Raw genomic sequence first — 16,959 nt, 5'->3', positions numbered from 1 at the left:
CTGAAGTTCTGTTAGAGTGACTGTGGGGTTCCAGGTCACATACATGACCAAGGTCTTGCTTGTTGGTTCTCATTTTGGTCTGACAGTCAGTTACATGAGGATACCTCATTGTTCCCAACTTCTTACATTTCACAATTATTGAAGTCACTGTGCCACTTGGAAAACTCAAAGCTTTAGAAATGGTTCTAGACCCTTCCCCCAATCTCTGCCTCTCCACACATTTATGATGTTGGTCTGCAAAGAGTTCCTTGGACTTTATGGCTTGGGTTTTGTCCAGACTCACAGTGTGGATATGGGACCTTATATGTACAACTGTGTGCCTTTCTAAACTATGTTAAGTCCTTTTAGTTTGCCACAGTGAAACTCCAGTTAAGTACGTGTCTTAAATATTAACAACGCAAACCTGAACACAGCAGATTTCAGTCTACAATTTTTAATAAATTAGCAAAATTTCCCCCAAATTTTTTCTACTTTGCCCTTATTGCTCGTGGATTGTAGATCCATGGGATATATCAGCATTTTTATTCATCTAAAATTAAAGTTGCAAAGCAATAAACTGTCCAAAAACAGAAGGGTTCAGCAAGTGTATAAACTATAAACCTTTGAATTCAAGATTCAGCATTTACTGCAGACCTTGCATGCACAAATGCAATGTGGAGTAGAACCAAAGCAACTATTCAACTATTGAGCACAGCAATACAACAAGGTCAACGACAAAAATTCGCTGATATGCTGGACAAGGCTGTTGGTGCTGATCTGAAATATCACAACAACATCATCAGCAAACTTGTCGATGGAGTTTAAACTGTTCTTGACAACAGATCTAATTAGAAACTGAAAGGGCTTCTGCTGGGAATAAAACGAGCTAAAAACTACTCAGACTCTCAACATTTCATTTGTAATTCAAAATTTTAAATAAGAATGAATTGAAAAGCAACTAATTCGCTCAGTTGTGGATCTCTAGGTGTTCTGAAGATTTGAAGGACAGCTGTTGGAGGAACACAAAGGGATTTTTTGCTGAAACTGCTGAAGCTAGCATGTCTTTCACTATAAAGATAATGAAGAGAGTTCACAAGTTCGAGTGTAAGATAGTAAAAAAAAAAACAAAGAGGAAGCTAAAGTGTACTTTCTTGAGTTTGTGATGAGGGAAAAGAGGCGGAGAAGGAGTGAGCCTCTGCATGCAAGAGAGGGAAAGTTGGTGATTCTTGCTTCGGTTCAATAACATCACAGTATGACACTGTTTGATGAGTTCTGAGTGGTGAGGAAAAGGCGAGCGATCTTCCTTGATATAATCACACCCTGTGCAGTAAATACGCGCTGTTACAATCAGGGTGGCTCTGAGAAACAATTCTGGGTGATGTGACATGCGTGCCACTTGTTGTCTTGTTGTTTCGTTCAGCAGTTTGTCGCTAAATGTCTGTAATTGAAACATCTCTTCAGTTGCACTTTGCTTTACCTGACAGCTGCCACCTACACAAAGAGAATTACCAAAAGGACACAAAATGAAAATGACTAACTATGTAGTTGTTAACACTCTCCTTTAGTTTTAGGTGCATTCTTGATTTCAGAGCAGATAACCACAGAACCTTGGGCTGATGCAACGTATTTCCAAATAGATCAAAACCTGTAATCTGAGTCTGAGACCTTTGATGTTTGGCTGGGCTTCACGTTGACTAGTAATGCAAGCTGCAGAATAAAGCACAGAACCTATTATTTTGGTGGTATTTATAGCAAAGTTCCATATTAAACATTTAAAACTTGATGAAAACGATCAATCTTGAGAAAATCTGTAATTCGATGACATGGCAGGTGTATATGGTGTTATATGTAACGGGATAACATAAATAATAGATGGACGCTGTGGCCTGCATCCTGCTAGCAGAACGTTCCTTTATGGGTATTAATAGCCATAGATGATCCACGTATCCTAACAAGGTATAAGAAATGATTGGTTTCCTGATTTAGTTTTGTATTTTTTGTTCCAGACATGTGAATTTATTGCGCACCGTGTGATATATAGAAATATATATATAGAGAGAGAGGGGGGAAAAAACCAGTGGCTCCTAATGTGGTCATCCATCACCTGCATAAATCACAACCATCATAAATCATAACGCTCAAGCACAGATAAACATGCATATGCACTTACATCGATGTACGCAGACACTGAGATGTTTCATCAGGGATGCGCTCGGTTTGCCACAACCGACAGGATCAGATTTCCTCGGGGAGATCTTTGAGCTCTACCTCCAGACCGCGGTTTGCGTGTCTCGCCTAATGGATGCACACAGAAAATCGCTCTGTTTAACTTCAAATGATGTAAGAGCAGTTTGCTCTCACTGGCCCTCTTAGATGTGGGTCAGTATATCCTCGCTTCTAATGAAACACAGTTTGCTGTCTTAAAGACATGGAGGCACTAAAGGGTAAACCTACTTAAGCTCATTTAAACTTATTTCTTTTTCCCTTCAGATAAAGTCGACCAGCAAACTAACGTAAGATTATGCATATCAGACATTTTTTTTTCAATGAGGCCTCCACTCTTTTAGATGCAAATCAAACTGGATGCAAGTGAAAAAGACACTGTTTTAATATTTTTTTACATCCAGCAGTTACGTGCAGATTACCGACACTATAATGATGCATTTGTGTAATTTTATCCACATAGTTATATCTGTTTCTGTATTGGTCGCCTGCAAATTTAAAATTGCTGTCATTGCAAAGTTTGCATTTTAACTCTAAGTCATAAAGTGTGACTGGAGGAAAAATATTGCACTTGCTGTCAAGATTTATATATTCATATATTCATGCTCTCAGCGCCAATATTAATCTGGGTACATGTTATTTATGCATATAAAAAGAACTGGAAAAACACAAACTAAGAGAAATATTCGGTGCATTATATTGTATATTAATCTCTGTCTTTGTCTTTCCAGATGTTTGTGGAAATAATCACTGAGTCACAAGTCACATTAGGAAGATAAATAACAAAATAAAAGACAATTAAGATAATAGAAATTTCCTATGATACATCCATCGCGTCATTAATATGTTGTGCTAATAGCCAGCCGTGGCTGCTGTGACCTTGCCGAAAACAAAATTAGAAGCCTTTAATGAATGGATTTTGTCAGGCCATTAGCAAAGAGTCCATTATTTTACTTTTTGTTTCCACTGAACACTGCTTTGTTATCAAATGGAGAATCCCAATTACAGCAAGCCAACATCTACAGATGTTTCTGTAGACATCTTTGCTCACTGTGGCCTTTGCAACATTATGTTCAAACAGAAGGGAATCAATACTGCAATTTATTAACCAAGGGATGTCACTTGATCTAAAATAATGAGAGGACAGAGTGTGCGCTTGTGTGGCAGAGAGACAGTCACAGCTTAAGAGAAGTTTTAAGTATCTGTGTTGTGGAGATCAAGAGCTTATGCAGGCATCAGCTCCCCGGGAAAACTTTCCTTGTTTAATTGCTGTTTTTTTTTTCTTTCAGTACAAATACAATAAGATTGAATGTGATGCTTTCATTTGTCATCCTTTGTCTGTATCCTATGTGGAAATTAGACCTATTACATTTACATACGTGAACGCAAAACAGCCACCGAGGGGTTCTAAATTTCACCCGCAGACCTTGATATGTTAATGATTTCAGCTCAAACAATATTGTTTCATTAACGTCATTTTTCACAAAGAATTGACACATCCAGTCATGTCGGTGCCTCTCTTTTCGTGGCCTTGAGGGAAACAAGGGAACACGCAGCTTCACACGAACAGGGTGGGGAATCAGAATGGAATAATTGTGAGCGCTGAGTGGAGTAAGAGGCTTGTAATCCCTTTGAGAGTGGCAGACATATGTCTTTGTTACTTCCAGATGTCCTGACTTGAGAGCAAGCTAATTACATCATGTTTGCACCATGCTAATTAGCAACTCTAATTAAAAACACATAAAGGCGTTGGAGGGGGCGGATGAGAGGAGGGACGGCGCTGGACATGCAACCTGTGTTCTTGAAAAGAGCAGAACTCTGTCTTGAAAGTGCATGTTTCTCCTTTTGGTGTGCCTCAACAGCAGGAGGGTTTATAATTATGTTCCTTTCAATTATGTTTATTGCCTTTTTGTTGTGCATGTAAATTGTATCAAACTATATCATACTGTTTTTCACCAGAAAACACCTGGATTTTCAAAAGAAGCAGAGATTTTTGAATTAATTTCCTCACAGATGTGTCAGCTTAAACTCACGATGCTGGTTTCTTGCCGCAAAAGGAACATATTCACCAGAATTGACAGAAAACAAGAGCTTAATATTCTTAACTGTGGAGATGATGTTTTTTTTGCCGCTGGCTGGTCGTTCCACGATTTTAATGCTTGGACTAACTGTTGCGGCATTAATGAAAATGTCAAATTTTGCAGAAAATTGCCTTTTATGTTGTCTTAAGTTTGTTTCCATCCGCCTGTTTTATGCACATTTTTACTTTAGACTTGGAAAACATGAGTGAAACCTGGCAAATCTGAACAAAAAACTCAAAAATATCTGAGGTTTAATATCTGAGTCTAAGTTTTTATGATTTACCGAGATGGAGAACTTTTTCCATGAAAGCAAAATACTAAAAAACATTAATAGGAAATTAAATACATGGACTTAAACACCCACTGAATAGACTAAAAATAGCAGAAAACTTCAGATCCGTGTGGTGCATTGAGGCAACTGTTACAATCTTCAAACTAATACTTGGCACCAAAAAAAATGTAATCTTTTCATAGTGTTTTTGACACATTTTCCAACAAATAAGGTTTAACACATATGTTATTATGTTGCACTGGCTTATTCTCCAGTGCTTTAATGGCAACCAACTGGTGAACTGGTCAGCTTACTCCTACAATGTATACAACACACATTAAATTCACATTTATTCCTGCTGATTCTCTTTAAATTTGGTTAAAACACAGCTACAGCTTAGCAAAATTTAAGTCTGAGCTGCCAAGTCTGATATCGTGTATTTAAATTAATGGTTGCACAATGTAACACTAATTTTGTGAAGAGTGGAAGCACAAATGCCAGCGAAAATGCCAACACAATGCCATTCTTACTAGGAACAGTCACATTTTTTTCAGTTTGCACCCTGTTTGAAGAGAAATGTTCAGCTGAGGTTCTGTCATAGAGTCACTGCACTGTAAAATTTCCATCTCTGCTTACAAAACAAACACCAGAGCACAGATGCATTTCACATTAGCTGCCAACAGTTTGTACACAGAGACTTCCAAAAATCACAGAAACCACTTTTAATTTTGCTTATTTCTCTTTTACATAACAACCCTCCAGACCTTGGAGCGCTTGTGATTCCAGACTAAACATTTTTGAGTTACTTTTTGGCCTTTTGGTGTTATGAATGTCATAGGTTGGAGTTTCAGCATTTTATGCAAATTTAATTAACTTATTTATTCTGAATCAAACTTCTTTGTGAACCTGTTTACGCCAGTCTGCCTTAAGATTTGAACCACAGACTGTTGAAGTTTGGTCCTGGCATTCCTGTGGATGTCACAACGCCTCAAAAAGAACAAAAACCCAAAACTCCCAAACAGTAAAAGCCTCCTAGAGCCACTTAATGTGCTCTACCACACCTGAAAAACTTCTCAAGAATGGCTCAAGGAACACGACAAAGAGCCTAAGGCAGTGATTTGGCCTACAAAGTCCCCAGATTTCAGGAACTAAAGGATCTGCTGGCAATATCCTGGTGCCAGACACTTCAGGATTCCCCTGAAGTCCACTCCTCAATGCATCAGAGCTGCTTTGGTGGCATGAGGGGGATCTTAACAATATTAGGCAACTAGTTTTAATGTTATGGGTCAGATTAGATTCGATTTTACTTTGTCATTGCACAGAGTACAAGTACTAAGACAATGAAATGCAGGAGTTAACTCTATGAACACACTAAGTACTTGAATATAATAGCTGAGAATATAACAGAAGACGGACAATGTAGAGTTAGGGACAAAGAGTGATGTTAACAATATACACGGTATGAGCAGCATGTGTGTTTGCAGTGTATACTATGACTATAAACACTATGAACCATGAATATGATATGAAAGGGAGGATATATGGAGCACATACATTGAACGGACAGTGTAATCGTTATAAAGAGTGAGCCGTGAACATGAGATGAAATGGGAGATACTGTTTTAGCAGTATATACATAGTAGTGGTAATGTTGTGGCAGGATCAGTCTTAATATTTTGTTCATTCACTCATAACAATATCTAATAGCTCCGTGTTACCAGACATACGCAAATAATCATAGGACTGCTATAGCAAAATCTCTCACACAGTTTTCACATAAAATAAATAGCATGATAGTTTTGAACTCCAATACTAAAAGGATTTTTTAAAAACAGAATTCCAAATCTGTTGGGTTAGGGTTAGAAGCCTGATTGTAAGACAAAAATGCAACATAATTCATCCGGCCCTTCATTTTTGTTCCAAGATGCACAATGAACTTGGTAAAAACAAATATGTGCATAGCAGCAGAAGACATTAAATATTGGTTCAATATGTGTTTACACAAGGAAACAACCTGCTGATTTTAGAACCTTGACCTGACTTCCGATAGCTACTTGCTTCAAATACGTGAAGTCTTGATGCAGAGCAGATAGTTTATCTATTGAATTTATAGATGTTATACAAAACTTGATAATGTTACACTACAATTTCCACTCACAAATGCAACTAAAATAATAATAATAATAAACCTTTTACTTGGTGGGCTGCGTCACCATAACTGTACATCTCTAATTTCAGTTTATTATTACTAAGAGAGGAGGCACTTGGTTAGACTAGCATACTTCTATCAATACCGCTATCAATAAAATCATCCTCAACTGTTTGGGATACTAGAATCTACATGTGGCTTCCATGAATAAGCATTAAATCCTTACAGCTTTTAAACAGTATCAGGAACTTTCAGGGGCTTCTGCAGAAATGCACACTGCTACAGGGGACAGTTCTAGATTTACAGGCCAATCCCTCTCAGGATTTCACTCCTTTAGAGGCTGTCCCAGGGTCCACATGTCAAGCCTGTCCCTCGTCACAATGTGGAAGAAGGCTGACAAAGCTGGTACTACATTAGCCAAGTTATCTCTGAGTATTAAGGGGAAGTTGTCAAGTTTGAAGCCACCAGGATCAACGCCAGCTCCTTTCTCATGTCTTTTTTTCTGAACAAATAGCTGCAGTGTGCAAACGTGACTTATAAGAGGGTGTTTTGCTAAGGGTTGGAAAGAGATCCACAAAAGACATAGTAGGCGTGAGTCCATGAGGTAAATGTGTCTTTTTTCTTATTCCAAAATTCCAAATCAGTTTCATATTTTCAAGATATAACCTGCTGCTTATTGGCACGTCTCTGGACATTAAGTTTGGCAGCTTGGATGGCTGGAATGTGCGTGGAGGCAGAGGTGATTCCTTGTGGCACAGCGACATACTGTAGGTTCTCTGCGATGCTAAACGGTAAATAAACAGCTATACTGCTGCCACGTATTGCCATTCTGCACTGGTGGGAGGGAAGGACCCCTGACCATAAAGTTTGCCAAGTTTATCCTGGACCTTTGCCAGGTTGTCGGAACTCCCACATCGGCTGAAGGTGAAGAACCTATTAGAAAGGAAAAGCTTCTCTGCTTACTCATATGTGTTGTTTTTATGGAAGAAGTAGTAGTAGCAGTGCTTTTGGAGGATGTTTCAGGCAGGTGGAGGACAATAAGGACTCCTTCAGATATATTACATGCTGCTATGTGCCATCCACATGTCCTGGTAAACAACTTTAGAGAACCAGCAGAGTTTTAGCTGCATTTCTTAGAAAATATCTGCAGAAGTAAGGCCCGTGTCCCTGATGACCAATGACAAGGCTTCCTCATTGTTGACTTCTAATGGTCACTTGCTTGTTCCACAAGTAGAAGTGATTGGGTTTGGTGGAGTGTGGGACAGAAAACATCCTTAGCCATTCAGTGTTTGAGGTTGTAAAAGAAAATACTGTTTCTAGTTTATGGTCGGAAGTCATTAAACGATTAATGGCTGTTTGCGAATGCAAGTGTTTGAAGAGGTGTGAGCAGAAGAGCATATTACAATAATCTCCATTCACTCAAGCACACACACTTGAAGCAAGTCACATTGAAGGGGTATAATGCATTTCGCAAATAACTGCTCAGACGTCCATGTCAGTGACGCAAAAAAAAAAATCGGAGCTGCGCTGAAATTACTACTGTACAGTACCATTCAAAAGTCTGGGGTAACCCATACAATTTCATGTTTTCCAGGAAAAATGACACTTTTATTCATGTGCTAACATAATTACACAAGGGTTTTCTAATCATCAGTTAGCCTTTCAACACCATTAATTAACACAATGTAGCATTAGAACACAGGAGTGATGGTTGCTGGAAATGTTCCTCTGTACCTCTATGGAGATATTCCATTAAAAATCAGCTGTTTCCAGCTAGAATAGTCATTTACCACATTAACAATGTCTACACTGGATTTATGATTAATTTAATGTTATCTTCATTGGAAAAAAAAGCTTTTCTTTCAAAAATAAGGACATTTCTAAGTGACCCCAAACTTTTGAATGGTCATGTATATAATGACGATAACAAAACTAGAGAAACAACAAGGAACATGACAAGAAAGAGGCAGCTGTTGCTCAGGTGGTAGAGTGAACCTTCCCCTAATTGCATGTTCAGTTACAGTTTCTGCCTGTCCAAATGCTGAAGCGTCTTTCTGCAAGACAACAAACCCAAGTTGCTCCGATAGGATGCAGGTGCGACAAGAAACAAATTGCAAAGCGCTTTGGATCTAATACAGTTAAAAGAAATGCTATAAAAATGCCGAGCATTTAAAGTGAACTGGATTAGCTGTGAAAACTGTGGGCTTTTACCATCAAATAAGGCACAGTGTTGCTCACACAGCAGCCGATCCTGTGGCTACTATCTTACAAGCAATGTACTCCTGCCGTCATTCGGCGAGATATGTTGAAGAACATCTTTTGAATATTGATGTGAGAGATTGACTGGAATCGCTTTGACTTTGAAGGCATGTGGCTGCATTTGACCACTCACCAGATTGATTGAGGTTTTTTCAAAGCATGTAGCGTTGTAGCACAGAAAAAACACTTGTGTTCACATGCAGCTTGCCATGTTTTGTATATGTGATGGGTTTTTCTTACCTCCACAGTTATACAAGATAAACAAGACTGTCATTTCTAGTACATGCCCCATTACCAGTTGCAATGCGGTAAATTGCATCTATAATATTGATTACACTGTGCAATGAGGGGAATTACTGCATAGATGATGTACTAGCTTTTTCTTAACCACCTGATAGGATAATTTCCCAGTGTTTAAGTGTGCGTGCGTGTCTGCCTGCACAGATGCAATTCAGCTTATTGTCTCTCTGTGTTGCTGCACATGCGTTGGCAGCAGAGCCTGAGTTTCTGCTGTGAGCTGTTTCTGTTTTCGTGCTCTGTTGAAATAGTCCAAGGAATGACAATTTGCGCAGCTGTCGTCACTTCCCTCACATCCACCTGAGAGGTAGATAAAGAGTTGAGTGAAGACTTGTCAGCCTGTTTGATAACGTTTAAATCAAAGTTCTGCTCAGGGCATACTCGTCTGAGCCCCTGTGTTACAGAGATCTGCTTCTCTCTGACAACAATCTCAGCTTGAGCAGCAGAAAAAGAAAAAAGAAAAAAAAAGTTGAGCTGGGATAATTTTCGAGCAGATTCTGAAAGCTTTGAAAAATTGCTTAGCCTGGCAAAAGAGCGTTTGTGTTATTAAAGGCAAAGTGGGTTTACCTGTGGCCAAGTCGCAAATAGGCCCTTTTAAAAGGTTAAGTTGTAAAGTAGAGGGTTTTCAGAGGCAAACTTGGATAAGAGGGCTGAGTGTGCCTCTGCCGCTTTTCGGTTTTGGAGATCAGCTCAAAGCTTGCGCCTCTTGAATGAGAGTAAAATGTCAAAATCTCTTGCTAATTTGCAACAACATCTCAACAAGCTTGACCTGACCTGTGGGAAAGCGTTGACATTTAAAGGTCCTAAATTATTCACTTGTCATGATTTCAAATTTACTTTTTCTCGTGAATCAGGTTTACAGTGTTATTGGAGCGAACCTGTTTACCTTAAACCAATGCTGCATATAAAGATTATGCATTACACTGGGGAGCAAATTAAACATGCAAACACCTGTTTTGTTCATCGCTTTACGCATGAATAAAGAAAATGCTCTACATGCGAGCTGGCTCATTTGAAATCATCTTTTAGTGTTCTACTGTATTGACTAAAATAACTTTACATACAGATTGCTGTACATTTACGGTTGTGAACAGAAGTTTAAAGACACTGCATTGCAGTCTTGAGTTTCCATTGACTTCTATAGGTCTGAATTATTGTAGGTCTTCTGGAAATAATGACAATCTGCTGGGTCAAAAATATAAACACAGAACTTGAAATATCAGTTTTGATGTAGAAAGCTATGTTAATCAAATTTTCTTAGTGACCTCTTAAATTCTTGTGATTGATTATGATTGACTACAGCTGGTGACTCCTCTGAGACAATTTAATTAGACTCAGCCACAAACACTACGATGACAAAGTCTAAGGAGCTACAATAAATACAGATCTGAAAAAGCAAATCATTGATTTGGACAAGTCAAGAAAATCATTTGGAGCCATTTCAAAGCAGCAAGGGATCCCAAAATCATTTGCGCAAACCACTGTTTATAAGTATACAGTGCAGGTACAGTTGTGTCACTGCCAAGATCACAAAGCAAATGCAAACAATCACCTGCTGCTGAAAAACAATTGTTAAGGGTGGTCAAGAGTCAACCAAGAATCACCAAAAACAGGTCTGCAATGAATTAAAAGCTCTTGGAACACAGCTGTCAGGGTCCGCAGTGTTGTACATCAACATGAGCTGAGAGGTTGCCATGAAGAAGGAAGTTCTTCCTCTCGAAGTAGAACTTTAAAGCTTGCCTGAAGTTTACTACTAATGATATGGCCAAAGAAAAGGCTTTCTGGAGGAAAGTTCTGTGGTCACATTAAAGAAAAATTGAGCTATCTGGCCACAATGAGCAGAAATATGTTTGGAGAAGAGAAGGTGAGGCCCTTAACCCCAAGAACACCAGACCTCCTCTAAAGCATGGTGGTGGCAGTTAGGGATGGGGCCGATCCCATCCAGTATTGGTATCGGGTTCCGATACCAGCGTGATTCACGGATCGGAAATTTCCGATCCATGATCCACGTCTGTGCTTTAATGTTGTCTGCTGAAATGACTCCACAAGTGATTCCCTGCCGGCTGCTCTGCTAGCTGGCTGCAAAATGTGGAATGGATTTCCTGAAAGGAAGCATATCTCAATGAGAGGCAGAGTAACGAGACACGCTTCCACTCCACAGTTTGCAGCCAGCTAGCAGACGAGAATTGAGCAGCACTGTGGCTAACCAACTTTTCATCACATGTCCGCTGTGTGGAATTTATTTTACAGTAGAAATACCGCAAATTAAGTGTATAACATTAAGATAATTAGAGAATTTACTCAACCTTTGTCCAGTTTTAAAGAGATTTTATTTAGGTTCAGCTGCTGAAATGTGTTTAAAATGGAGAAATTATCCCCTTTTTTTTAAGAGATGAAAAGACTTCAGCAAACACCAGATGTTTTTTCTAACAAATTATGTTAGAGAAGTTTACCCTTTGTGTGTATCTTTCTTGGATTTAGTAAATATTGACAGTCAATTTGAAACCTTTACAGATGCATGTTTGTTTTCAGGATGGGATTTTTCCAGTTAACAGGATTTCCTGTTTTTCTGACTTCCTTTTCTGAACTTATATGTACCTCAAGTTGCTTTTTGGGTCATACATGCATACATTCGTATATATCATACTTACCTGTAGAGAGGAGTTTATTACAGCCTCATATAAAATCAACAATAATGATGATAATAATATTAAAGCAAACAGATCTCTGGTATCAGAATAGAATCGGTATCTGCAGATATCCAAATTCAGGTATCAGGATTGGATCGGAAGTGAAAAAATGTGGATCGGTGCATCCCTAGTGGCAGCATCATGCTCTGTGCCATTTTAATGCTAGTGGAACTGGTGCTTTACACCAAGTAAATGGAATAATGAAGAAGGGGGATTACTTCCAAATTCTTGAGGAAAATCCAAAATCATCAGTTAGCAGGTTGGGTCTTGGAGGCAGCTGGGGTTTAAACAAGACAATGACCCAAAACTCATGTCAGAAATGACAAAGAAATGGTTAAATTAGGCCAGAATTAAAAGTTTTCACTGGTGTCCCCAAAGCCCTGACTTAACCGCCATCAAGAACCTGTGGACTGTGATAGAGACAAGTTTGTGTCACAAAGCCAACAAATTTAGTTGAACTGCTCCAATTTTGTCAAGAGGAGGGTCAAAGATACAACTAGAAGCTTGTGGACAGCTGCCAAAAGTGCCTAGTTGAGGTGAAAATGGCATATGGTATATTTTTGACTCAGCAGATTTTTGTCATATTTCTAGAATACCTGCAATAAATTGGTAAAAGAACCAAAATGCATAATTGCTTTTTGTGACAAAAACTCTTGGTTTTCAGTGATTTCGTCGTAGAAAATTTTGAGTTATGTGAGTCATTGCAAACTCAAGACAGCCATGATACATGTGGTCTTCACAAGTATATAGAAACTTTTCTTCATGGCTGTAAATGCTTGACTGCAGGATGACTGAAATTTGAAAAACTGTAGCAAACTCCATATAAGTTAAATGATAAATTTCGAGTAGGAAGGTTAATTTCCTTTATTTGACTATTTCAGCTTTAATTAAGATTTTATGTTAAATGAACTCTAGTGAGAGTTCTGTGTATTGGGCTTTTCTTTTTTAATCTCTGTGAGACATAAGGGGAAGTCACTCCACCTCAGCCTTTCCTGAGCTAATCTAAGTACATGGGATTTCATCATCTGCTTAATTGCTTACCCTAATTTGCTTTGCTGGCACTGTCACAGCCCCATTGTACTGTTATCAAATCACTGGGCACTGTAATTAACTTTACATTGTAACCACCACCTCTGTAACTGGCACAGACCAGCTGCTAAATGGTTTTAACTTCATTGTCTTTTCTGTTTTTTTCCCCCTCCCTTTTTTCTGTCCTTGCAGAATGAGTATACGTGTCCACGCCCCTTACCCGGTGCCTGGCTAGGAGACGTGCCTACCATCCATTAACCCATCAAAAAGGAACTGCTACCGGAGGGTGCAGCAATGAAACGAGGAGAAAGACATATGCAGTGCACCCATCAGGATCCTAATCTCATAATTCACATGCAAGGATACATCTGCGATGGTTCTCCATGCTAACAAAGGCGACTGCAGACTTAGACATGGAGGAGATAATACTGTCTTTTCCCACCCCTCTTTTTTTCTTAAGGTTTTATAAAGTCTTTTTTTTTTTTTTTTTTGGCCCGTGCTCTTTGGTCATCGGCTTTTGCTGCATCCCACTGCACTTCATCACCACACAAACACTGACACCGATGGTCATGGAAATGCCGTCACAGAAACAGCAGAGCCCTGGAGGAAGACTAATGAGAACTAATGGATGATTATAACCAACACGGGAGCTTATTGTATAGACTATAATAGCTTATTGTCTCCATGAGGACAACGAGGCATTGTACAAATTCAAGAGGCTTTAAAAAAAACAAAAAAAACCATGTAAAACTGAGCAATGAATCATTAATGAAAATGCACTGAACAAGTAGCTCTGACCGCTCTGCTAACACAGCTGTGTATAATTTAAAGTGGGTTTGCATATTTTGATTCCATCTTCTACCATTTTTTTCAATGCTTTATTTTTATTTTACTTTTTTTTTTTTTTTTTACAACAACAAAAAAGAAAGACTAATCAAAGGCTATGATGGTGTAAATGTGCCTCACTGGAGCGGAAACATTCTGAAATGAGTCGCTGAGTTTCTGTGCACCTGTCAGTAAAGAGGAATCATCTGGTGGAAGTCAGCAGCTGGAATATTGTTTGAAGCTTGTCAAACATTCGCCAGAGGAAAAAGCAAACTATGCCCAAGTCAATTATCTTCGTGGAGGTTATTTGTTTGTTTCTTTGCTTTTTTTTCTTCAAAAAAAAAGGAGAAGTTTTTCTAAGTTGTTTCTAATTGCAATCAAACCTCGACTAATGTAGTTTGATTTGGAGGACAGACAAGGGCAATCAGAAGCCAAAAAAAAGAAAGAAAGGGAAAAAAGGGAGAAAAGAAACTCTGATCGAGGGTAAAAATGTAATTTTCTGAAAATTATAATGTTGTTAATGTTGTACTTTATAAATATGTGTTTCTGCCATTTTCAACACCAAATACCAAAAGAGCCAAATGGGTCCTATGTGGCTCTCCCAAACACGTCATGAACAAAATTCAGGATTTGCTGTCTTAAAATGAAATCCACGAGAAATCAAAAAGAAGCCTCAACTCCTCTCATGTCCAGCAGTGCTCTCTGTTAACGAATCTGCTTTTTCTTTTCTCTTCGTTTTTTCATGTGCGTAAACGTGTGCGTCTTTGTGAACAAATGATCTCGCAGCGACGGTCTTCATTAGGAAGGTCCTGTCTGAAAGATAACTCCGAGCACTGCTTTATACGTTTCTGTTGAGAACACGCTTCACCTTCCTTCAGAATAACCCGCCCGTCTCTCCACCTGGAGGAGACTGCAGATGTTTGCCGGTTCTGCGTGTGCTTGTGTTTCATTTGAGTTCCTAATTATATCCGAGACACACATTGAGTTGTGGATTGTTTGTTTGAACCTTTAAACATAATCTTTCTACACCGGAAAATGATAATTTTCTATTGTAAATTTCTGCTTCCCCCTACCCCCAAGCCCCCTTCCTTGAATTTGTTGATATTTAGTAAGCAGCTGTATTCTTTGTTCACTTTCAACAGTATGTTTTATAATGAAAATAATGACTTTATTGGTGAGCAATATGAATTGGTCAAATTAAAATATTCATTAATCATTTTTTTTCTTGTGTTCGTTCCAGCGCTGAGTGTGTGTAATGCATTTTCCTGGCTGCCCGCTGTAATTTAATAGGCCCGTTTCCTCGTCTCCATCCACACCTGCTGAAATGTGTCCCCGCAGATCTGCGGTGACGAGGCCGACACGTCAACATTAGCCTCATTAATTTAGAGAGCAGAGCATTGATCGCCGTTCGACCGTTCTGTTCATGGTGACACTTGCTTGCAGGCCCCACGCTCCCGCTGTAATGTGTTGCATATCTCAAGAGTGGGGGGAACTGCTTAGCGAATTTGCTCCACGTTTGCTGCTCTTGGAGCACGTCAGGCTGTCGGCTCAGAGGTCCAGATGGCCTATCTGCCCAATGCTCCCTGTGGTATTTTTCTCCTCTCTACCTATCTGGCCCTGCTGCTATCACTGCTCAGTCATGGGAGCACATTTCACTCACTTTCTACACATTATTATGACATTTCTGTATCTGTTTGTCCCGTTTTTTCCCATCTGTCTTTAAGGGTTCAAGTCACTCACATTACTTTAAGGTAACCAGTCACACAGACAGCTGCTGCTTCAAAATAAGACATTTTCAACATTGCACCCTTAGTGTTAGTATGTTTTATTGCTGTTCATACCATCGTTCCAAGGACAAAAACTAGGGATAGACCCATTATCGACTTGGCCAGTTATTGTGGCCGATATTTGGCATTTTTCAGATTATCGATATTGGCATTTTTACTGACCAATTATTGATAAAGGTAATGCTCTACTTCAGGTCTGATGCAGCCTCCTCTCTCTCTGTCGTCACTCTGTGGTTTCTGAAATGTCTCTCAAGCAGCAAAAAGTGAACAAGAAACACAAACCAGGAAACTAGCTTCTCTTACAGTGGCTAATGCTATGCTAACATCTAGCGGCTATGTTAGAAGGCAGCCACAGATTAACCTGAAACAGAGTCTGAAAGATAATAATTAGTAATGCATTAAGATATGGACCTTAGTTGACAATAAAAATGATAGAACAGTGAAGGATTAAGAAAATAGAAGAACAGCAGGTGGAACTGCATAAGACAAACTGAAAAAATTACATTTAATGTATATCAGTTCCAAACTCTTCTACAATTAAGTTGATGCAATTATGACACCATGTTTGATGCTTTTGTGTGATTTTCAGCACAGATATATTTTAATGGATTCTTACTGTGTAAGGGATATTCCAGCATGTTAGTCTTTCAATAAAGTCTGAAGACTATTAAAAAAACAGGCAAAATCAAGCAGCAGATTTTTTAAGATCCTCCAGTTTTTAGAAAAATCTTTCATTAGAACCTTCCTACCTGCAAAGACACACGTACATAAAGTTTCTCTCCACACATTATTATGACATTTCTGCATGTATTTGTCTCCTGTTTCCTCCCCGTCTGTCTTAAAGGGTCAAGTCACTCAAATTACCTTACGGTATCCAGCTACATGGATCGGCACAGCTTCAAAATAAGGCGGTTTCAACGTTGCACCCTTAATGTCGGTATGTTTTATTGCAGGGCTCTTGCATTAGACTGCGATAGTTTCAGCTAATAAACTCAGCAGCTCAGCGTATGTGTCAAGGTTGTGAGATTGTAAAATGGAGCTTTGTCTGCGATGGTCAAACTGTATTTATTTCCAGTGAAAGAGCTGACAGTGATGCGTGCAGATTATCTGGACTAGTTTGTGCAAAACTTTGAATTCACTTGGTAAACAGGGAAAGAAACTCCCTTCAGAACATGCTGTAGCCGTGCACTCGTGGCCTTGACCGCAACGAGAAGTTAATTAATCAGCTCGGCTAAATTGACAACTCACTGTAGACGCAGACAGGAAAACAAGCACAGAGGAGGCTGAGGGACTCGGCCTGCAACTAACAGTTAATTTTGCCATCAATCAATCCACCGGTTGTTTCCCTGATTGGTCGATAAGTGGTCCA

The 16,959-nt window shown here is 39.1% G+C and overlaps 1 protein-coding gene across 2 annotated transcripts in view; it reads left to right on the top strand.

Moving 5' to 3' along the window:
* lrrtm4l1 (leucine rich repeat transmembrane neuronal 4 like 1) overlaps positions 1–15,021 on the top strand; it is a 65,167-nt gene extending 50,146 nt beyond the window's left edge. For both annotated transcript variants that reach the window (XR_002747046.3, XM_035955421.2), the window contains exon 3: positions 13,171–15,021. Coding sequence is in view for 1 of the 2 variants with exons in the window: in XM_035955421.2 (XP_035811314.1) it covers positions 13,171–13,236 (66 nt within the window). In the remaining variant the exon portion in view is untranslated. The remainder of the gene's footprint in view (positions 1–13,170) is intronic.
* The last annotated feature ends 1,938 nt before the right edge of the window (positions 15,022–16,959 follow it).

This window comes from Amphiprion ocellaris, chromosome 17 (assembly GCF_022539595.1).
Source record: "Amphiprion ocellaris isolate individual 3 ecotype Okinawa chromosome 17, ASM2253959v1, whole genome shotgun sequence".
In the NCBI taxonomy this organism is placed as follows: Eukaryota; Metazoa; Chordata; class Actinopteri; family Pomacentridae; genus Amphiprion; species Amphiprion ocellaris.
Note: the sequence above shows the minus strand (reverse complement) of the source record. Positions and strands in the feature narration are given on the sequence as shown.